General features: G+C 44.8%; 1 protein-coding gene across 7 annotated transcripts in view; it reads right to left on the minus strand.

Moving 5' to 3' along the window:
- Nucleotides 1–23,210, minus strand: part of LOC117367378 (RNA binding protein fox-1 homolog 3-like) — a 46,449-nt gene that overhangs the window by 2,997 nt on the left and 20,242 nt on the right. For 5 of the 7 annotated variants that reach the window (XM_033959836.1, XM_033959842.1, XM_033959834.1 and 2 more), the window contains exons 3-10: nucleotides 15,808–15,951; nucleotides 15,029–15,082; nucleotides 14,842–14,934; nucleotides 14,332–14,389; nucleotides 14,191–14,244; nucleotides 13,060–13,195; nucleotides 12,936–12,975; nucleotides 11,821–11,879 (exon numbers count right to left, since the gene is read on the minus strand). In XM_033959836.1, coding sequence (XP_033815727.1) covers nucleotides 11,821–11,879; nucleotides 12,936–12,975; nucleotides 13,060–13,195; nucleotides 14,191–14,244; nucleotides 14,332–14,389; nucleotides 14,842–14,934; nucleotides 15,029–15,082; nucleotides 15,808–15,951 — 638 coding nt within the window. Of the gene's footprint in view, nucleotides 1–11,131; nucleotides 11,202–11,820; nucleotides 11,880–12,935; nucleotides 12,976–13,059; nucleotides 13,196–14,190; nucleotides 14,245–14,331; nucleotides 14,390–14,841; nucleotides 14,935–15,028; nucleotides 15,083–15,807; nucleotides 15,952–23,210 lie in introns of all 7 variants that reach the window. The other 2 variants (XM_033959838.1, XM_033959835.1) reach the window with 2 other exon arrangements.

Raw genomic sequence — 23,210 nt, forward strand, 5'->3', positions numbered from 1 at the left:
AATAAAACCTGAAACCTGACCGTCTTCAGACAAAAAGAAGAAACAAACAACTCTCAAGACCAATGTGTTGACTGACCACATTCTTCTTGGGGTTATAGAGAAAGATGGCCCCTGACCCTCTGTGCACTGATTAGCCATATTACATTAGGGATTTCTATTCTGCCATTACCTTGCAGTTCAAGGCGGATTACAAAATAATCATCCAAGATGTATTACAACAAGAACTTACAAAAAAAAAAATTGGTCATTTTCAAAAAGAGTGAGAAATGGGTAAGGTTATTTGTTTGGGGTAGTTGGCTTTAGTGAGAGGTGGAGTTTGAGACTTGTGGTATTATTTCTTTTTTCAGAGTTTTCTTGAAGAGTATGGTCTTTATTTCTTTTCTAAAAGTCTTGTAGTCAAGGGATGCCGTCAGTAGATTGGCGATTTGGTTGTCTAGTTTGGCTGCTTGAATGGCCAGGAGGCCATCATATAGTTTTTTCCGTTTGACCTCCTTAATTGGGGGATATGAGAATGGGGTGTGAGTTTTCCTATGTCTGGTTGCAGTGTTGTGGATGAGGCGATTATTCAGGTAGTTTGGACTGTCTCGTATAAAGTCTTAAATAGTAGGCAGTAGAATTTAAATTGTATTCTTGCTGGGATCGGAAGCCAGTGCGATTGGAGATATGCTTCTGTAATGTGATCATGTTTCTTTAATGAGTAGATGAGTCTTAGTGCTGTGTTTTGGATAGTTTGTAGTTGTTTTGTTATGGTTGTAAGGCATGGGAGGTAGAGGATATTACAGTAGTCAAGTAGGCCTAGTATTAAGGACTGAACTATGAGCTGGAATTGAGTTTTCTCGAAGAATTTCCGAACTTGTCTTAAGTTTCTCATGACTAAGAATGACTTTTGTATTGTTTTATTGATTTGCGGTTGCATGGTGCAGCATCTGTCGATAGTTATTCCTAGCAGTTTTAGGGTGGTTTGTATGGGGTAGTTGATTGCGTTGATTTCAATGTTGGTTATGGTTGGTATTTTGTTGTTTTCTAGGAGGATGAATTTCGTTTTATCTGGGTTCAATTTCAGTTTGTGATCTTTCATCCAGGTTGCTATTGATTTTAGTGTTTGGTATATTGTGTTCGTCATGGAGAGTTCAGGTTGATCGAAGGGTATGAGAATGGTAATGTCATCGGCATAGCTGTAGGAAGTTATGCCTTGTTTGTCCAGGTGAGAGCTGAGGGAGGCTGTATAGAGATTGAAGAGAGTCGGGGATAGAGGGGATCCTTGGGGAACTCTGCAGGGGTTTGACCAAGGTTTAGATTTTTGTTTGTCTGATTTTACTCTATAGGTTCTTGATTTAAGGAATCATTCAAATCATGTGTATACTTTATCTGTGATACCTATTGTATCCAGGATTTGTAGTGGAATGTTATGGTCCACCAAGTCGAATGCAGCGGTAAGGTCTAGTTGTATGAGCATCATTTTTTTTCCTGTGCTGAGATGTTGTCTGGCTGTGTCCAAGAGAGATCCTAGTAGTGTTTCCGTGCTGAAGTTGTTTCTGAAGCCGGATTGTGTGGGATGGAGTATGTTATGGTTTTCTAGGTAATTGGAGAGGAATTTGGCAACTAGTCCTTCTATTATTTTGACGTAGAGTGGAATAGAGTCAATGGGTCTGTAGTTGGCTGTTTGGTCTATCGGTCCTTTGGGGTCTTTGAGGATCGGGGTGATGATGATTTTGCTGAGGTTGGTAGGGTAGTGGCCGTTTATTAGCGAGATTTGTATCCAGTTTAGAAGAAGAGCGCGGAATTTTGTGCTGGATGTTTTTAGGAGATATGTTGGACAGTTGTTGAGGTCACAGGATGCATGGCTGTATTTTTTGTAGTATTTGTTGAATTCGGGCTATTGTATGTTGGGGAATTGAGACCATATTCTATCTGCTACAGTAGAATCTCTATCTATGGGGAGAATTGTGAATTCGTTAGGATGGGTAGAGGTGTCATTGAGGATAGCTCTTGCATTGGTAATTTTATTTTGGAAGTGTTCTGCTAATAGAGTGGCTGGGGGGGGCAGTATTGTTAGTGGTCAGGTAGGGTTTGGTGTCGGTTAGGGTTTTTAGTATTTGGAATAGTTTTTTGGTGTCTTGGGTTTCAGTGCCTATTAAGTTGGTGTAGTGTGCTTTTCTCATGTCCTTTAATTGTGATTTGTATTGTTTGTTGATTTTTTTCAAGGCGGATTTTGTATGATCCGAGTTCGATTTTCTCTCTCGTCGTCTACATTGTCTTTTGAGTTGTAGTAGTTCGGAGTCGAACCATTTATCTGATCTCCTGCTGGGTCTGGATTTGGTTTGCAATGGGGCTAAATCATCAAGGGTGTTGGAGCAAAGTCTTTCCCAATGGAAGATGAAGTCCTCGGGGTTGTTTTCTAGAAAAGTTTCATCTATTTTAGACCAGAATATGGAGGGTTCGATGTGTTTGCGTGAGGTGTATGTTACTTTATCCTGAATATGATGACTAGGAAGGATTTCCACCCTTTATGAAATCAACTAGCCACTTTCTTCCAATGAGAGGAAAAACAGTGATAAATGCCCCTGTCCCTCCCAAATGATTGCAGAGAAATGGAGGCTTCCCAATCCTCTCTGGTACTGAATGTCTACATTAACTTTAAGGAATTTCTTATAAAGTTTCAAGTTTCAAGTTTATTAACTTTTTAATATACCGACCATCACCAAGTATCTGGCCGGTTCACAATAAAATTTATACAGAGGAAAAAAGAAGAAGAAAAAATTAAATATAAAATGTAGTGGGTGAACATTAAAGACATAACTTGACTAACATGAAAGTGAGGATATGAGGGAAAGGGGGGGGGGAAAGTTACATATTTTGGAGAAGAGAGGGAAATAGTGGGGATGGGGAAAAACATATTGGGTAGGATCGCTTTTATTAAAGCGGTTGGTTAAATAAGTTGGAACCAATCAGATGAAGAAGAGAAAAGATAAGGAAAAGGGTGAAATAGAGAGGAAAAAGGTAGGAAAAGATCGAAAGATTAGGGGAAGAAAAAGAAAGAATTTAGAAGAAAAAAAGAAAAAGGGAAGAAGAAAAAGGTGGAACTAAGAACAGGCAAAAGCATCTCGAAATAAAAATGTCTTCAAATTGGTCTTGAAATTGTCTAGATGTTGTTCTTCTTTAAGTTGTTGTGGTAAAGCATTGCATAGCGTTTGTTTTCCGGATATAATAGAATTCTTTGATTGAAGGAATTTGTAAAAGTTTTTGGTCTGTTGACCTCAGAGTACGTAGAGAATAATGGGGGATGAGTTTCTTATAAAGATATAAAGGCTGGTGTGAAAGGTTTATTTTAAAAGTAAGCAGAATGATTTTATAGGTTATGCGATGTGTAAACCATTTAGATATTTACCTGATATGCATACATCAAATAAACATGAACTATTCTTCCTGAGGACAATGCAGAATCTTTGCGCCCTCTCCCCAGTAATTCTTGCTTTATGTAGTATACTGGGGGGGGGGGGGGGAAGGCAGGAGTGGCGGAGAAAAGAGCAGGTCTAATCTCTGACACTGTCATAAGAATAGCCATACTAGGTCAGAGCAATAATCCATTAAGCCCACTATCCTGTTTCCAATAGTGGCCAATTGAGATCACAAGTACCAGACAGAAACCCAAAGAGTAGCAACATTCCAGAGCTGATGTCATAATGCCTCATTCCACCAATGCCTAAGAGCCAAACTCATCAGTGATGTCAAAATGGCTCGATTGTCCTAGACTTGTCCCATTTACTAGATGCATTTGCCTCATTGAAACAAAGTGTCAAGAAACATGTGGAATAACTTGTAAGTTTCATGGCTCCACAACATTCTCTTCTTGGCTGGACTAACTTTACAATGGCCCCTCGTACTGTGATGTCATAATGCCCCATTCCACCAATGCCTAAGAGTCAACCTCATTGGTGATGTCACAATGGCTTCATTGTCCTATACTTAGCTCACATAAGAGCTGCTGTACTGGGACAGATCGAAGGTCCATGAAGCCCGGTATCCTGTTTCCAACAGTGGCCATCCCAAGTACCAGGCAGAAACCCAAAGAGTAGTAACATTCCATGCCAGCGATCCAGGGTAAGCAGTGGCTTCCCCCTATGTCTGTCTCAATTGCAGAATATGGACTTTTCCTCCAGGAACTTGTCCTAACCTTTTTTTTAGCTCAGATATGCCACATTCTGTGGCAACAAGTTCTACAACTTAACTATTCATTGAGTGAAAACAAATATTTCCACGTAACTTAATTGAGTGTCCCCTAGTCTTTATAATCAGGGATAATCCCTAAAAATCCAAGATGATTGAAGGCCCAACAGTCCTGACATCCTGTACACACATAGATAAGGAGTTTCCCTTGGCCAGACAGAGCTGATTGATTTCTCACCCCAGAGCCAGCACTTGTAAAAATGGTACACACCCCTTAGGTAGTAGTCTAATTCTTAAACTTAGCACTTTCAGGCCACAGCCTGTTTGCTACCTTAACCATCTCTGGGGATTTTATTTGCCACCTCACAATCATAGGAAACTAAACCTTCAAATAAAGCAGTGGTTCCCAAACCCTGTCCTGGGGGACCCCCAGCCAGTCAGGTTTTCAAGATATCCCTAATGAATATGCATGAGAGAGATTTGCATATAATGGAAGTGACAGGTATGCAAATCTCTCTCATGCATATTCATTAGGGATATCTTGAAAACCCGACTGGCTGGGGGTCCCCCAGGACAGGATTTGGGAACCACTGAAATAAAGGATGGGGAGCTCTAGGATTTATTTATTTATTTTTTTTTACACTACTTCAGACCAGAGTTTAGATATCTCAAAACGGCTGAGAGTCCTGTACTGTGGAACATTATCCCAGGACAAGCAGGCAGGCTATTCTCACGTGGGTGACGTCATCTGACGGAACCCCGATGCGGACACCTCACAAGAAGACTTGCTTGAAGAAACTAGAAGTTTCGAGTCACCCGCACTGCGCATGCGTGAGTGCCTCCCCACCCAGCACAGGACGCGTCTCCTCAGTTCTTAGTTTTCCACGGAGCCGAGAAGTCCGTCTTTGACTCTCTGCATTCAACTTCGTTTACTTTTGCCTTCGCTTCGACCGCGGTTTGTGTTTTTTTCTTCACGAATCGCTGTTTTAATTTGTATTCTTTAAAAAGAAAAAAAATTTTTTATCTTCCGTCCGTTCTCCGGGACAGGCCGCTCGGCCACAGCCCACGAGCTTCGACTTTGCATCGGCTATTTTTCGGCCTATGTCCCGGTCTGCTACAGGATTTAAGAAATGTAGCAAGTGTCGGTGCACGATCTTCCTTCAGGACCCTCACAGACCCTGCCTCCAGTGCCTTGGGCCGAAACATCATCCAACCTCGTACTGCCTTGCCTAACACTTCAGCCTCGAGCTTTCAAGCGTCGTTGCATTTTGATGGATAAGCTCTTCGACATGGAGTCTCCAACTGATCCCTCGACTTTGAAGGCGTCTTCGACTTCGACTTCCATTGATGCTCCTTCGGCGCCTTCTGCTTCCACCTCAAGCCTCATCAAACCTTCATCGTTTGGAGCGGCTCTTGCTTCGACTTCACCTGCTGTATCTTCCCCTGTTTCCTCAGGTCAGACAGCTCAGCAGTTGGTTCTACCGGTGGTGATTAAAGTGTTCAAGACTACTAAGTCGAAGCACACTCACACTGCCTCGAAGGAACCTCCAGCCAAGGCAGGTGGACCGGTTTCAGATGCGGATCCCACCTTGCCGGCTTCTTTCCAGACCATATTAGAGAAGCAGTTTCTTCAGTACCTTACTATTATGGGTCCTAAACTGCTTCCTATTTCCTGCCTGGGCTTTCAGCAGACTCCCGCGAGGTCGAGCCGCTTCCTATGTCCCAGTCGGGGCCTTCACACTCTTCGCAGGGAGCAGAGTCTCTGCAAGTGTCTGGTCTGCCATCCAAGCACGAAAAGCAAGGAGTAGATTCTTTGCGAGTGCCTCGACGAGAATCCTCATACTCTCAGCAAGGAGCAGAGTCTTTGCGAGTGCATCGAGGTTCCTCTTCCAAGCCTCTGGAGCTTCGATCTACAGCCTCTAGCCCTATTCACACATTGGCATCGGCTACTTCCTCGACACAGCTCTCATTATCCCTCGAGGCCTTCATCGAGGCATTCTTCCAGGCATCGTTCTTCGCAGGATATTCCATCTTCCTCGAAACCTCGTTCTCCGACCTTGACCAGACCACCGACTCTTCGGTCGAGGTCTCTGATGCCGGACCTCGAGGATGTTCCGCTGTCAGTTGCCTCGTCCAAGTCACCAGGTTCCTTCAATGCTTTTTTCCATGCCGAAGCTTCTTCTACACAAGCTGCCTTGACGTCCTCGAGTCCTTCTCGAGACCAAGCCTTACCAGATCAGCTATCTTTTTCGTCTTTCTTGCGACAGATGGCTCTGGATTTGGATGTGAAATTGAATACTGGCTCCAAATATTCTAAGGAATATCTAGAAGTCATGCATCTCCCTCAGCCTCCGGCTGAGAGTCTCAAGCTTCCACTTCATAAGCTTTTAAACCAGACTTTTGCTCGATGCATGGAGACTCCTTTTTCCATACCAGCAGTTCCAGGAAAGTTGGACTCGAGGTATGAAACTGCATCACAAGGGCTTTGACAACTGCATCACAAGGGCTTGTTGAATCCTCCTTGAAGAGATCCCATTCTTCCAAGGTCTATGCCACAGTTCCTCCTGGGAGAGGGGGGAAAACAATGGACAAATTTGGACATCGCATCTAAACTAAACCTTAAGTTTATATACCGCATCATCTCCACGGAAGTAGAGCTCGGCACGGTTTACAAGAACTTAAAAATGAGAAAGGGTAGGAAAAGGTTTACATAAGTTTATAAGTTGAGTGGAAAAGTAAGGGAAAAAAAAAATTACATGTTAGAGAAAAGCCAGGTTTTTAGTTGCTTGCGGAATAAATGGAGGGAGCTCAGGTTCCGCAGCGGGATGGTAAGGTCATTCCAGAGACCTGTGATTTTGAATAGAAGTGATTTTCCCAGTTTACCTGCGTGGAGAATACCATGTAGGGAGGGGAAGGATAGTTTTAATTTATGGGCGGTCCTGATGGAGTCAGGGCACGAGGAGTTGAAGGAAAGTGGGATTAGGGAAGGAAGGATGCCGTGAATAATCTTAAAAGCCAGGCAAGAGCATTTGAATTGGATTCTGGAAATCACTGGGAGCCAGTGAAGATTGGCCAGGAGTGGGGAGACATGATCAAATTTATGTTTTGCAAAGATCAGAATGCTATGATGTCCTCTAAAGTCCTCAATTATAAATATTTCATTACTTATTTTGAATTTCTTCTTTCCCTTCTGCCAAAGTTTTTGGCTTATATGGACAACCAAATGCATTTTGAGTTTCAAGAACTGATTGCTTCTTTCTCTCAATTGCGTCTCTATCTCCTTTAATCATCTTATGATGCTTTTGAGCTATCTGCCCGAGAGGCTGCTTGCTCAGTGGCTATGCGTCGTCTTGCCTGGCTTCGAACCATTGACATGGACTCTAACCTTCAGGACCGCCTGGCTAATCTTCCTTGTCAAGGCAACGACCTCTTTGATGAATCCATTGAGGCAGCCACTAAGAAGTTATCTGACCATGCAAAATCATTTGCTTCCATCGTCAGACCCAAGCCAAAGCCGACTCCACCCAAACCTACATGCCCTCCTGTCATCTGTCAGAGGCGTTTTCCTCCAAAGCCGGCTCCTTATACTCGCCCTCCTTTGAAAAAGCAGCATCCTCAGAAACAACAGCAATCCCAAACTTCTGCTGCACCTAAGGCTTCTCAGCCTTTTTGACTGTTTACAACAGAGCATAACCTCCATCGTTCTGTCTCTGTCTCCTTTTCCCCCTGTCGGAGGTCGTCTCCATCATTTTTACCACCGATGGGACGATAATTACATCTGACCTCTGGGTACTTACCATCATCAGGGAAGGATACTCTCTTCATTTCACTCAGGTTCCACCAGAGCTTCGTCCAAGAGAGTATCCTTCCAATCCATCCCAGACTGCCCTTCTTCTTCAGGAAGCTCAAGCTCTGCTTCATCTCCATGCCTTTGAGCCTGTTACCCTGGAACAGCAGAACAGGGGTTTTTACTCCCGTTACTTCCTTGTTCCAAAGAGGACGGGCGATCTGCGACCCATTCTAGATCTCAGGGCTCTCAACAAATTTTTAGTCAAAGAAAAGTTTCGAATGTTGTCCCTGGCATCTCTCTATCCCCTTCTCGAGCAGAACGACTGGTTATGCTCTCTGGATCTCAAGGAGGCCTATACTCATATTAACATTCATCCGGCCTCCCGTCAATACCTCAGATTTCGGGTGGGCGTCTCAAGGGGTTATTGTAGCGACCCAACAGACTATCTGGTTCCTACAAAGTTTGGGATTCGAAATCAACTTTCCCATATCTCAACTTCAACCCTCACAGAATCTGCAATTCATTGGAACTGTTTTGGACACTGTCCAGCTCAGAGCATTCCTTCCTCAACAACATCTGAAGGCTTTTCTACAACTTTGTCACACAGTGTCTTCTCGCTCTTCCATCTCGGCGAGAAACATGATGATTCTTCTGGGTCACATGGCCTCCACAGTACACGTAACTCCTTTTGTCAGACTTCACCTCTGAATAACTCAGTGGACCCTGGCATCTCAATGGACGCAAGTTTGCGACCCTCCTTCCCGACACATTTCAGTCACTCCTTAAAGAAGTCTCTCCGTTAATGGATGCTCTCTTCCAATCTTTCCAGAGGCTTGCTTTTTCAAACGCCCCCTCATCAGAAGGTCCTCACGACAAATTCTTTGACCTATGCTTGGGGCATTCATATCTATGGTCTCCGTACTCAAGGCCTCTGGACCAGTATGGATCGTCAGTGTCATATCAATCAATTGGAACTCAGAGCGACCCTCAAAGCTCTCCATGCTTTTCAACATCTTTTTCATGACACAGTAGTCCTCATTCGCAAGGACAACCAAGTCACCATGTATTATGTCAACAAACAGGGAGGGACAGTGTCTGCCTCCCTTTGTCAAGAAGCTCTGGAGGTTTGGGTCTGGGCAATCCGCCACAACACCTTTCTCAAAGCTGTCTACATTCAAGGGGCGAAGAACTGCTTAGCGGACAACTTGAGTCGTCTCCTGCAACCTCACGAATGGACTCTCCATTCCTCGCCTCTTCATCATATTTTTTCACAATGGGGAACGCCTCAGATAGACCTCTTTGCAGCTCCCCACAACTACAAACTGCCTCAGTTCTGCTCCAGGATATACTCTCCTCACCGCCTCGAGGCAGATGCATTTCTTCTGGAATGGACGAATCTTTTCCTCTACGCATTTCCTCCATTCCCTCTCATTCTCAAGACTCTGATCAAATTGAAGAACGATCATACCACCATGATTCTAATCACTCCTCGGTGGCCGAGACAACCCTGGTACTCCCTTCTACTTCAACTCAGCAGCAGAGAGCCATACCTTCTACAGTTTTTCCTTCTCTGCTTACACAGAGTCAGGGATCTCTACTTCATCCCAACCTGCAGTCTCTACACCTGACAGCCTGGTACCTCTCAACATAACCCCTCTTCAGTTTTCTCAATCTGTAAGAGACATTTTAGAAGCTTCTAGAAAGCTCACAACTAGACAATGCTATCATCAAAAATGAACTAGATTTTCTACATGGTGTTTTTCTCATCATAAGGAGCCTCAACATTCCTCCTTATCTTTTGTTTTGGACTATCTTTTGCACTTATCCAATTCTGGCCTCAAGTCTACATCTATAAGAGTCCATCTCAGTGCAATTGCGGCTTTTCATGAGCCTATTGAAGGGAAACCCCTCTCTGCTCATCCGGTGGTTTCCAGATTCATGAAAGGACTTTTCAATGTCAAACCTCTCTCAAACCGCCTCTTGTGATTTGGGACCTCAATTTTGTCCTTTCTCAACTCATGAAGCCTCCATTTGAACCAATTGATAAGACTCATCTGAACTATCTCACTTGGAAAGTGGTGTTTCTCATTGCCCTCACTTCTGCTCGATGAGTCAGTGGAGCTGCAAGCTTTAGTTACTGACCCACCTTTTACTGTGTTTCATCATGATAAGGTGGTTCTTTGTACTCATCCGAAATTCCTGCCTAAAGTGGTCTCAGAATTTCTTCTCAACTAATTCATTGTACTTCCAGTGTTCTTTCCAAAGCCTCATTCTCACCCTGGAGAATCAGCTCTTCATACTCTGGACTGTAAACGTGCTTTGGCCTTCTACTTAGAACACACCAAACCACACAGAACTGCTCCTCAACTTTTTGTCTCCTTCGATCCAAACAAGTTGGGACATCCTATCTCTAAGCGTACCATCTCAAACTGGATGGCGGTTTGTATCTCATTCTGCTATGCCCAGACTAGATTACTCCTTCACAGTACAGTCACAGCCCATAAAGTCAGGGCAATGGCAGCTTCAGTAGCTTTCCTCAGATCTACACCTATTGAGGAAATTTGCAAGGCTGCTACTTGGTCCTCGGTTCATACCTTCACTTCTCACTATTGTCTGGATGCTTTCTCCAGACGGGATGGACAGTTTGGCCAAACAGTGTTACAAAATTTATTCTCCTAAGTTGCCAACACTCCCACCATCCCATTCTGGTTAGCTTGGAGGTCACCCACATGTGAGAATACCTGCCTGCTTGTCCTGGGATAAAGCACAGTTACTTACCGTAACAGGTGTTATCCAGGGACAGCAGGCAGCTATTCTCACAACCCACCCACCTCCCCTGGTTGGCTTCTCTGCTAGCTATCTGAACTGAGGAGATGCGCCCTGTGCTGGGCGGGAAGGCACTCGCTCATGCGCGGTGCAGGTGACTCGAAACTTCTAGTTTCTTCAAGCAAGTCTGCTTGTGAGGCGTCCGCATCGGGGCTCTGTCGGATGATGTCACCCACATGTGAGAATAGCTGCCTGCTGTCCCTGGATAACACCTGTTATGGTAAGTAACTGATTTTCTTATGCCTCAAGGAAGTAAATAAAATAATTTTAAGGATAAGTTTACCATTCCCCAGAAACAGCTAACATCATAGAAAGGCTATGAAAGAAAGATAAATTTCCAGGTCTTACCACCGCACTGACACCGTACGCGGGACCCACTGCATGGTGGTAGGGATCTGCTGTATATACACGTCCAAACCTACGGACAGAAGAGCTTTTTCCAGGGTTATCAGAAAAGAGGCTTGCGGATAATTTCACATGAATGGTTGGCGCCTTAAAGTCATTCACCCTGAAATGCCACTCAGTCAAAGTACCTATGTCACTTAGTCTCACCAGATGCTACTTAGTACATATGTTTTATTGTCATGTCTATATTGTAATTTATGTAAACTGTCATCTATATTGTAATTTATGTAAACTGTCATCTCTGCTCTGTCTGGATTATTATGGATGTATTTTGTAACCCGTTCTGGGCTCCTTTGGGAGGACGGGCTAAAAATCGAATAAATAAATAAATAGTAACATGGTGAAATGAGGGCCCTTGTCTCACCAGGAATGCATTCCAAACTGCAAATTTGCTGAGATACAGAAATGACTTTTTCCAGTTAAATCCTAACATGTTTGCTCTCAGAATTACATATCACTCCATTTCAGAAGAGGGATTTCAGTACTGTAGTTTGTACTGGTGATGTCTGTGTGCTTGACGGCTCAGCAGATAGGGAAACAGAAATTGGGTTCATCTGCTAGTTCACCCCAGGGGGAGAATGGATACAGGGGATTAACAGTTGCACTGTACCCATATCATCTTCTGTACTTACCCGTCACTGTACGCCGTCGCTGCTGCTTGTGGCTGCGCAACACGATAGGTTGTGTAACCCTGAGAGAGAGGACACACAAATAGCAAGTCAGCAGGCATGAATGACAGGCTAGGACCTTCCCTGTCCCCAGTTCAAGTCTCTCAGGCTTTGGGATAAGCAGAATAAAAAATCCAAGTTTCTCTTCGCCAGATACTGGGGAGAGTGGGACTCCGCATCGCTAATCTCTGTAAATGTTAGTTACTCATTTGCATTTAGGTCATACATTTTTCTATAGTAGCTCAAGGAGAATTACATTCAGATTCAGTAGGTATTTCCCAGTCCCTGGAAGTTTGTACCTGAGGCATGGAGGATTAAGTGAGATCAAAAGTAGCCACAAAAGGCTTTGAACTCAGATTCCCTGGTCCACTAAGAACAGCCTTACTGGGTCAGATCAATGGTTCATCTGGCTCAGTATCCTGTTTCCATAAAAAAGCCAATCCAGGTTACAAGTACTTTGCAGAAACTCAAATTGTAGCAACATTTCCTCCTACCAATCCCAGGAAAGCAGTGGCTTCCACCATGTCTGTATCCATAGCAAACTATGGACTTTTCCTCCAGGAACTTGTCCAACCCCTTTTTAAAACCAGCTACATTAACCGTTCTTATCACATCCTCTGACAACACATTCCAGAGCGAAAAAATATTTCCTCCTATTTGTTCAAAAGTATTTCCATGTAATTTACAACACTCAGGGTTTTGAAGACCTCAGTTCTTTCTCTCCTCAGCCATCTCTTTTCCATACTGAAGAGCCCCAACTTCTTTAGTCTTTCCTCAAACGAGAGGAGTTCCATCCCCTATATCATCTTGATCACTCTTGGTTAAACCCTTTCTAATTCTGCTATATCTCTTTTCCGATCAGGAGCTCATAACTGAGTGGAATGCTCAAGGTAAGGTAGCCCCACGGAGCGTTGCAGACGCATTATAGCATTTTTAGTCTTATTTACCCTCCTGTTCCTAAGAATTCCTAGCATCCTGTTTGCTTTCTTGGCTGCAGCTTCCTGTCCACAATGACACCTCACAACATTCAGTATGACAGAGACACACTCTCAGTTATTAAGCCTTCAGAAAGTACTTACATACATATCAGTAGTGTACACACCATCCTGGCAGAGCACACTGAGGAAAGAGAAACAGTGACACATTGTAATATCTTTTATTCCCTGAGAAGATGAGTCCTCTGGACACACAACACTCCCTCACCTTCCGTAGGCTGGGACCGGAGATGACGCTGCTGTCCCTGCTCGAATCGTGCTGTACACGGCTCTTCCGCGGCCCCTCAGATGTGCTCCTCTGTACGCCAAGGCAGGGGCAACGACTGGGTATGGGATACTGGCCACTGAGACAGAAAGAAATGAAGGAAAGAGAAAGCCCAGCATTTCAGAGCTCATTTTATAAGTAGAACCTAAATCCCTCTGTAAATATCAGCTCCCAGAACTGTCCCGTTCACACAGATGCTCTCCCACAAATTAACGTCTGCATGTTTTACAAAATATACACAAAGGCTCACACCAGCACCTCCAAGAACAAAAGCACACACATTGCTCACGACACCGCCTCTGTTCTGCCCAACCACAGAAAGTGAATTTCTAAGTCTGTTCTCACCCTCTCTTTCCTGTCTATGAAAACACTTCAAAAAGATGTCTCCTTTAGGAGCAAGAAAGAGGTATAGGGTATGTAAAATGGTCCCTAGAATATACAGTCCTACTGACATAGGTGTCCAAACCAATGCCTGCCTTTAGGTTTACTGTGTAGGAGAAAGGGAGGTAGCCTGCAGCCCTCCGGCTTTGTTTAGTAATTGCAAAGACAGCAGAATGGAACCCATTGCAGAGCTTGAAAGACCACATCTGTATGTTATTTTTTTATTTTTTTGCATCTTCACTGGCTTCCAGTCAACAACGCAAAATTATTATTCAAGTTTTACAGTTTTCTTTTAAAGACTGTAGAAGGTGAGGCTCCGGGCTCCCTGTACAATTCTTTCAATTTAACTCTGACCCAGCCACTTATGCACTGAGGTATATTAGTCCTTTTTTTTGTCCAAGCAGCAGAACTGTGGAGCAAATCTCCCATCCCAACTAAGATCAATTTCAAATTACAGATTATTTAGAAAATGTCTGAAAACATCTCTTTTTCAGAAGTTTATAATAACAGCAATGAAATTCATATTGTTTATCCTATCATTTTTAATCCATTCTGTCCTATTCAAATGGTAAATCAAAGAGCATTAACTTTATTTTTATAACTTGCAATTCGCATTAAACTGACACAGGTATACGAGAAATCCACTGCTTGGTGCAGAAGTTACAGCCCTGAATATTTCATAGTTGTACCCACCTGTGTAAAGGTCCGGAGCATACACAGCACCGACGACTGGGTTTATTTTCCATCCTACAAGAAGAGTCCAGGAGTTTAAAAGCTTCCACGAATTAGATCAGAAGTGAACCCTATCCCAGATTACCCAGCAATAAGACATACCGTTTACTACTGAGGGCTGTGGCTTCTTGGTGACAACCCGAGCTGTTGCATTATTCACCTAAAGGGTAAAACACAAGGTAGTCAAGGACATTAAATGAGTCTGCTAAACCAGTGTTTCTCAACTCAGTCCTGGAGTACCCCCTATAACCTCCCCAACCCTGAAATGTCCTGTCTAAATTAGATTGTAAGCTCTTCTGAGCAGGGACTGTCTATTGTATGTTAAAATGTACATCACCGTGTACGCCTTTCATAGAAACATAGAAAGTGACGGCAGAAAAGGCCGAGGCCCATCGAGTCTGCCCACACCGCTGACCCCCCCCTATTTAATCGCTGACCCACCCCCCCTAATTTCAGCTCTATAGAAATAATAGTAGTAGTAGTTTTCAGGATATCCACATTTCTTTCATGCATGTTCATTGTGGATATCTTGAAACCCTGACTGGCAAGGGGGGTACTCCAGGACCGAGTGGACAAACACTGTCCAGCTAAACCATGTCAGAGTCTGCGGACCTCTATCTTCCGGCCCTCCACGATGGTGCCGTTCAGCTTCTCTCGGGCTCGGTCTGCATCGGCACTGTTCTCAAAGGTCACAAACCCAAAGCCCTAGGGATGAAGGAAGAGAGAAATGCCCTTCATTCACAGCTAGGCATGGGAAGCACAGGAAATGTCACGACAGCAGGCAAGAGAATCACGTTACCTTTGATCCACGCTCATTGAAGATTATTTCCACATCCGATATTTTTCCAAATTGCTGGATAGAAAAAGAAAGGCAGTCAGAATAATGTAAAGTTTCTATCCAATAGAAGACTGTGCGGACCCTGTTGCCTTGTAGCTTTTACAGAAGCAGAAAAAAGGTCTCCGTCATATGCAGACAGCAGCTCTAGATTGCCCCCTGCTGAGCTGAGTGTACAGAGAAGACCCTCTCTCAGCTTTTCTATGTAGGCTGCCTCCCATCATTCACTCATTTAAAAGCAGAACCTTAAGGCTCATTTAAAGGAAAGACGCACTTCCACACACTTCACAGAGGATGTGACATATCTAGAATCTGAAAGGGTGTTGATGTACCCATGATTGCCAGAAATAAAATCCTTTTTAAATTCTGCAAAGATCTTAGACGCTTGTATTTCAGACTCCTGTACACTGCTGCTGGGTCAAGAGCTCTCCAAGCGAAGAAGAAGAGAGACAGCATTTCACACATCAGGAGAACCGAAAACCTTGCAATAAAATATCCAAAAACACAGGGACGAGGATCTGAATGTGAAGCAGAAAATAAGCTACAGGTCCTTCACAATGTAATTCTCTAGGGTGGGCAGGGACCTCACCGTCTTCCATGGAAACCATGAAATCTGGTGATATTACACTGGCAAAAAATGTTCTGTGTTTGATTGTGATGTACATTTTGAATCTGCTCAATGTCATGTGATTTGGGAGTAGAATTTGCACCAGGATCATTTCCCTGTATTATAGTGTACTCACCCCAAACATCTGGCGCAGGTCTGGATCTCGGAAGCGGAAGGGGATGTTGGAAACGTGCAGACGCTTGGGTGCTGGATTATTGTCATCACTCTCAGGACCCTGAGGCTGGAGGGGGACATTGGGCTGTGATGAGTCATCTGGTCGCTGAAAGGGTAAAGTAAAACAGACAAAAGCCAGTGGACAGAGTTCCGATGCATCAACATTTATCCCTCATTCCTAATCTGAGGTTAAAAGCTAAAAAGCAAAACCCCCTCCAATTGGTTTGCATAGGACAAAGCGACCAGAAGAATTCAACAGGAAAGTTCACTAGTCTTTAACTGGATGTGAGGTTGAACCCTAAAGTCTTCTCCCCACCAAATATCTTGCAGTCACACTAGGTTCTCTCAAAAGAAAGCACAACTTACCCCACTCTGGACACAGGGAAGACACTTACTTACTTACTTAATAGTGGGGTTGCTAAGAACGTATGCAGTGGCATCCTGGGTCAGATCCAAAAAGGGCAAGATCCCATGCTACCATCCTCAAGGATAAGCGGGTCCTACATTAACCACCTTTTTCAACCTTTTACCATATCTTCTGGCAACAAATTCCAGGGCTTGATTGTGTCCTGTGAAAAACTATTTTCTCCTCTTTATTTTAAAATGTAAGTTCATGGTGTGTCTTTCTTCTTTTTGAAAGAGTAAAGAACATCACTCAAAATTTGATAAATTTCTATCATTTTCCCCCTCAGTCGCTCTTCTCCAGACTGAAGAGCCCTAAGTTCAACTAAGGGTTGAATGACATTTCTGCTCTTCTCAAAGGAACTTATGCAAACAGTGAAAACATACATTTCTTTTTAGCAAAAGTGTTCAATTAGGTCTATCTTAACATCATTATAGCTCAATTCCTTCTAATTTTGTTACCAGAATAAATAAGTGTTTACTAGTAAAAGCCATGCAAGGCAGGATCTGAAACACTCATTGACATGTAGCAATGAAACGTTCCCTGCCTCTTTACTATAATCTGCTCCATCTGCTCTATACATTGAGCTGTCATATAAAAGACAGGATGTGTTTCTCTAAGTGTGTCTTGCAGCTTCAGTTTCCATAGACTGCCATTCACAAGTGAAAACGCTGCATTCCAGCCCCGGAAGAGACTCCTCTGATCAGACTCAATGCACCATGTCCCAGCTGTTTCTGTACTGCCAAGAACACACTCTCTCTTGCTAGATCACTCTGTGTTAAATTTCAAATGTCTATCAGAAAGATTTATACATGTGTGGGGGAAAAAATGTCTTACAGGGAAAACAATCAATAAAAAGCAAAAAATCTGTAAAACAAGGGATTATTTTGTAAAATGAACTTACTTCAAGCTGTGCAGTGAGTAATGACCAATATAAGTTGTGTTGTGTGTCAGATGAATGATTTAAAGTCTTTGGTTTTTGGGGGTGGACATATATGTCAAGTGTGTGATACATGTCATTTTTTTTTTTTGGGGGGGGGGGGTGTCAGGTGAGTGACTTAAACCCTTCCCCACCAATATGAATTATACACTAATATATGTTGATGTTACAGCACGGGAGAGAGACAAACTCAGCACACCCACACACCTGAGCTCTCCTCCATCTCAAGATGAAACAGCAGTGGCAATTAATTCCAGTGTTAAGCCCTGAACAGACTCTATTACAGGAAAACCATTAGTTAAGAATTACCCCATGTCAAGGAGTCACGTTAGTGAATGGAAGGTTTGCTGACTGAACACTAATAGGGGGGTTAGTGATGAGAGTGGGAAAGTCCAGTGCATACAGTTTTAGTGTGGGAAAGTGGGAATCCTCTCAGACCAGATCTTTTCCAAGGCTGAACATTCCATCCCTAAAGCCAAGGAAGCAGCCCTGACATGGGGAGTTAGTCTGTTCTGCAAAATGCCAGGATTGCAGTGAGCTATTCGGCACCCGTGCTCTCCCAGTTATTCCCATGCAGAGAGCATGACTCCATTCAAGACCTCAAACTTCAGCCATTCCACAATGCACAGTTACAAGATGCCAGGTGACCACTTATTCACAAATACCGTCTCTTGCTTATAAAGTAAAGCTGTGACAGAGAAAGGTGTACATTCAAGAGAACTTGTGAACTTTTTTTTAGAAAGGATGGAAGATGCCTAGGTGGGAGTAAGAATAAAAGTCGAACTTGTCTTTAACATGCTGCTTGGTTTCAGCAGGGGTGTCAGTCCCTCCTCGAGGGCTGCGATCCAGTTGGGTTTTCAGGATTTCCCCAATGAATACGCATGAGATCTGCATGCACTGCTTTCATTGTATGCTAATAGATCTCATGCATATTCATTGGGGAAATCCTGAAAACCCAACTGGATTGCAGCCCTCCAGGAGGGACTTCGACACCCCTGATCTACAGGCTCCACAAGACAGCACAGTGGATTCCACGGAGGACAGACCCAGATGCTGCAAGACAGCTAGCTGGACATTCATCATGAGCTCATGTGCAGCAACCAGCCAGATGAAGAGTGACCTGAGAAGTGGGGTGGGACAATGAGATTCAGCTTCTCTCTGGCACATCTTTTCAAAGCTTTGCAGCTATGCTTTCTGCACAGATCCCATGTCACAGGGGACCCCAAAGCCTGACCGAAGCTGAGCAAGGCTTGGGGCCCCCTGAGCCCTCATTTGGAGGTAAACAGGCAACTGGGATTTCAGGATTACCACAAAGAATATGCATTACAGTATTCCCCCCCGCGAATCTTGAAAAACTGTGAATACAGTTTTTAGCGGGGGAGACAGGGGAGGGCAGCCGGCGCATGACAGAAATTACTTGCGGTATGCTCCGACCGCCTCTTCCTGCACTAAAGTCGGGCCTCACCAATTAGGAGCTGCTTTGACATGCAGCTCCTGATTGATGAGGCCCGACTTTAGTGCAGGAAGAGGCGGTCGAAGCATACCGCAAGTGAATTCCTTCACTTGCCGGCGCTCCAGCTGCTCTCTCCTGCCCGGTCATTCGCAGTCAGAAAATACCACGAATGACCGAGATCATGAATTGCCAACTGCGAATGACCGGGGGAGCAGTGTATTCAGATATGTATACACGTGTGTGTGGCCCACTCAACAAAAAGGATCCACAAATGAGGAATGTAACTTATTTAAACAAGATAGAAAAATATCGACGGAATAATCCTGCCAAATTTAAGCCTCAGATATAAAGTAATTATGTCTTTAAAAAATGAGAGGAGTTTATCAATCAATAATTAGCCCTAGAAATCACATAATGCCCCCCCCAACTGTAGATATTGCAGTTTTTAGGCTGTAGAACTGAGGAGTAAGAGCTATTTATTGAGGTCATATATTCTTAATGAGTGGATTTAATAACGAGGGTTGCAATTCAATGATTATTAAATTTAGGTTGGGTCCTATGGATGTCATTGTATAATTAGTATGTTACTAAGGGGTTCATAATTAAAAAAAAAAAAGTCTAAAAAGTGTCCTAAATAGCTACTTGGACAATCAAAAAGCCTGATCGTCCAAGTACCCATAACCAAAGCTGGTTTTTAGATGTATCTAAAACCAGCTTAGGCCTTTCCCCTGCCTCTAAATGCACAGAGAGAAAAGAGGCGTGTTTAGAGGAGGGGAAAGGGCCGACCTACACTTAGGCGTGCAGTAGGTATAACCAAAACCGTAGGCAGGTTGCCTAGTTGGCACTTATACCTTTTTGACTTAGATGAAATCAAACCAGGTCTAAGTGCCGAAAAAGGGGCCGCTGAGCTGATGGCCGCTGGCGCGATCAGTTCAGCGGCCTGGCAACCTATCCACCCACCCATCGCAGCAGGAGAGATGCTTCATCTCCCCTATCGCGATGCGATCACACCTGTACCCGAACTGCTGCGACCCACGGCAGGAGAGATACCCAATCTCTCCTGCCGCGGGTTGTGGCAGTTCGGGTAGAGGAGTGATCGCATCGCGGCAGGGGAGATGGCCAATCTCTCCTGCCGCGATACATCATCCCCCCCTCCGACGACATCGGGGCAAGAGGGAGCCCAAGCCCTCGCTCCGCGGCAGCCGCGGCATCCCCAACGATATCGGGGCAAGAGGGAGCCCAAGCCTCTTGCCCTGGTGATCGTGCCCCTCCCCCTGCCAAGTATGATCGGGCCAGGAGGGAGCCCAAGCCCTCCTGGCCCTGGCGATCCCCCCCCCCCGACTCGATCTGGCAGGAAGGGAGCCCAAGCCTTCCTGGCCCCGGCGACCCCCTACCCCCACCCCCACTACAATATGAACAGGAGGGATCCCAGGCCCTCCTGCCCTCGACACAACCCCCCTCCCCCCAATGACCTCACCCCCAAACCCCTGATCGGCCCGACCCGCGACATCCCCACCCCCACCTTCCCCGTACCTTCAACGTTGGACGGACGAGTGCCAAGCCCGCCCATCCGGCAGGCCAGCCGGCTCCGGAATGGGGCCGGATTGGCCCAGGTGTCTGAAACCCCGCCCACAGGTGGGGCCTAAGGTGCCTGGGCCAATCAGAATAGACCCGGGAGCCTTAGGCCCCTCCTGTGGGCAGGGCCTTAGGCACGTGGACCGGGTTGAGCCCATGTGCCTAAGGCCCCGCCCACAGGAGGGGCCTAAGGCTCCCTGGCCTATTCTGATTGGCCCAAGCGCCTTAGGCCCCACCTGTGGACAGGGTTTCAGACGCCTGGGCCAATTCGGCCCCATCCAGAGCCGGCTGGCTGGCTGGCCAATGTTGAAGGTACGGGGAAGGGGTGGGGGTGGGGTTGTGGGGTCGGCCGGGGGGGGCGAACAGGGGTTCAGGGGAGGCGGTCAATGGAAGGAGGGGGTTGTGTAGAGGGCAGGAGGGCCTGGGATCCCTCCTGCCCTTACTGTAGTGGGGAGTGGGGGGTAGGGGGTCGCCAGGGCCAGGAGGGCTTGGGCTCCCTCCTGGCCTGATCGTACTCAGTGTGGGGGGGCACGATGGCCAGGGCAAGAGGGCTTGGGCTCCCTCTTGCCCCGATGTCGTCGTGGGGTGCCGCGGGTGCCCGGGACAGGGGGGCTTGGGTTCCTTCCTGCCTTGATGATGTTGTGGGGGGGGGTTGTTGGTGTGGATTCTGTAACCGGTGTTTTTGACAGACACCGGTTAAAAAATCCAGCTTTTAGGCGAAGGACTAGCTCCTCCTTCGCCTAAAAGCCCTTGTGTTGGACGTTTTGGGCTTATGCGTTTTTTTTGGTTCATTATGGTCAAGTGTTGACATCGTTTGGATACAAGTGTAGACGTAGTGGTGGTCTGGGTGTTTAGTAGAGGCAGGCCATTATCAAAAGAAGGACGTTTGTTTTGGTTATGGACACTTTCCCTGCTTCTGCTTTCAAAGTTTAAGGCCTTAGGCCAAAAAGGGACTTAGACGTTTTTTTTATTATGCCCATCCACGTTTGTAACTTGTTATGATGAGCTGTTTTTAGAATTGCACTTCAGTTTACGGCGGTATATTAAGTATTAAAATCAAATCGAAGCTGTGAAAGAATTGCATCGTCCCTTTCTAGTGCAAAACATTTAAAATGAAAGTTGCTAATATTTTACCCCTTCAAACTTGTCTAGCTTTTATCTCGGTTATTCATTACCCCTGTTTGCTACCTTTTCACTCAACGGGTCACAAACACGTCCACCAGAGATTCCATTGTATGCAAATCTCTCTCATGCATATTCGTTGTGGAAATTCTAGAAACCTGACACTCAATTTTCCCCTTTTACTGGGGTTCTTCTCATAGCTTGGCCCCCCCTTTCTTTTAGCCTTTCTTCTGCAATAAGGTGATAAACCTGACCACAGAACCATTTCTAGATACGTACTAGAGAAATGTTAAAAATGGCACCAGTCTGTTTTTTTTCACTGCTCTGAAATAAATATTTAACATCCCAAAGCTACATCAAAAAGACAAAAGCGGTTTTGTTTTAGAAAAGAGTACGGCAAGCAAGCCATGTGCAAAACGCCCTCTAAACCTGGGCTGTCCACACACTTTTCCTGACACAACTTTTGCCCTTTGAAAAGCTGAGAGAAAGTTACCTTGACACAAGTTGCAAACTAACTTCCAAACCACTTACTTTTTAGTAGAGAATGACATGGCAATAAATTTTTCCCCATAGGAACTCAAATTTCCCCAACACATCCCTGCGAGCTGTGTCTCTGTCCCTGCCCCAGTCCTGTAAGCTCTGCCTTAACCACATAAGAAACACTTGTAATTTTAAAGTGTTTGAAGCATGTGTAGATGAGAATGGAGCTTGCAGGAATGGGGCAGGGACAGGAAAAGAATTCGCAGGGATGGGACGGAAAAATTGGTTCCCATGGGGATGGGAAAAATTTGTCCCTGTGTCATTCTCTACTTTTTAGTTCAGTGCTTGACCCTTTCCACATTTCACAAATTGGCTACCCCATTCTTTTCCCTCTTTTGCAGGTTTAAAGCGGTTTCTATCAGAAATAAACCCAGCTAAGCAGAGAGAGATGACATACAGTATGCTAATGTCTTCAAATTCCTACTGGTCCTTTGGGGACTAATGGCTGGGTTTCTGCTTTACAGGAACAAGACGCAAAGAATCATTTTTCACTGGCTCAAATATGGAAAAGTGGTACCTAGGACAGTGTAGGTGTGAGGCCAGCAAACCTCTCTCATTTGGGATATCCTAAAACTTGGCTAGACATTTCCTTGAGTGCGCAAGATGACATTTTGTGACCTGCAAGAAATGCCATCTCTAATCCACAACTTTGCACATTTCTTGCCTCTCCAATTAATTTAATTTTGGAGGCCGACAGGGGCTCTTGTGTATTGTTTTCAAATCCTTAATTTTTGGCCCCATACTGCTTCATATTTAACAATCCACTCATGTTCTAGCTCATTCTTAAGGGATATTTCACCCAGAAATTCCTTTCCTGTCTTGGTGGCTGCAATTTTATGAGTAAATAAATAAGAACATAAGCAATGCCTCTGCTGGGTCAGACCAGAGGTCCATCGTGACCAGCAGTCCGCTCATGCGGCGGCCCAACAGGTCCAGGACCTGCGCAGTAATCCTCTATCTGTACCCCTCTATCCCCTTTTCCAGCAGGAAATTGTCCAATCCTTTCTTGAACCCCAGTACCGTACTCTGCCCTATTACGCTCTCTGGAAGCGCATTCCAGGTGTCCATCACACGTTGGGTAAAGAAGAACTTCCTAGCATTCATTTTGAATCTGTACCCTTTCAACTTTTCCGAATGCCCTCTTGTTCTTTTATTATTCGAAAGTTTGAAGAATCGGTCCCACTCCACTCTCTCTATGCCCTTCATGATCTAATTGCTTAATACATGCAAAATGGTAGGTTTGGAGAGCTAATTTCATGGTATGAATGAGATGTCAGATTCAAGGCTAACTGCTGAAACTTTTTTGTTTTTTTCCCACATTTTCTGTGAGGA

Source organism: Geotrypetes seraphini, chromosome 10 (genome assembly GCF_902459505.1).
Source record: "Geotrypetes seraphini chromosome 10, aGeoSer1.1, whole genome shotgun sequence".
NCBI lineage: Eukaryota > Metazoa > Chordata > Amphibia > Gymnophiona > Dermophiidae > Geotrypetes > Geotrypetes seraphini.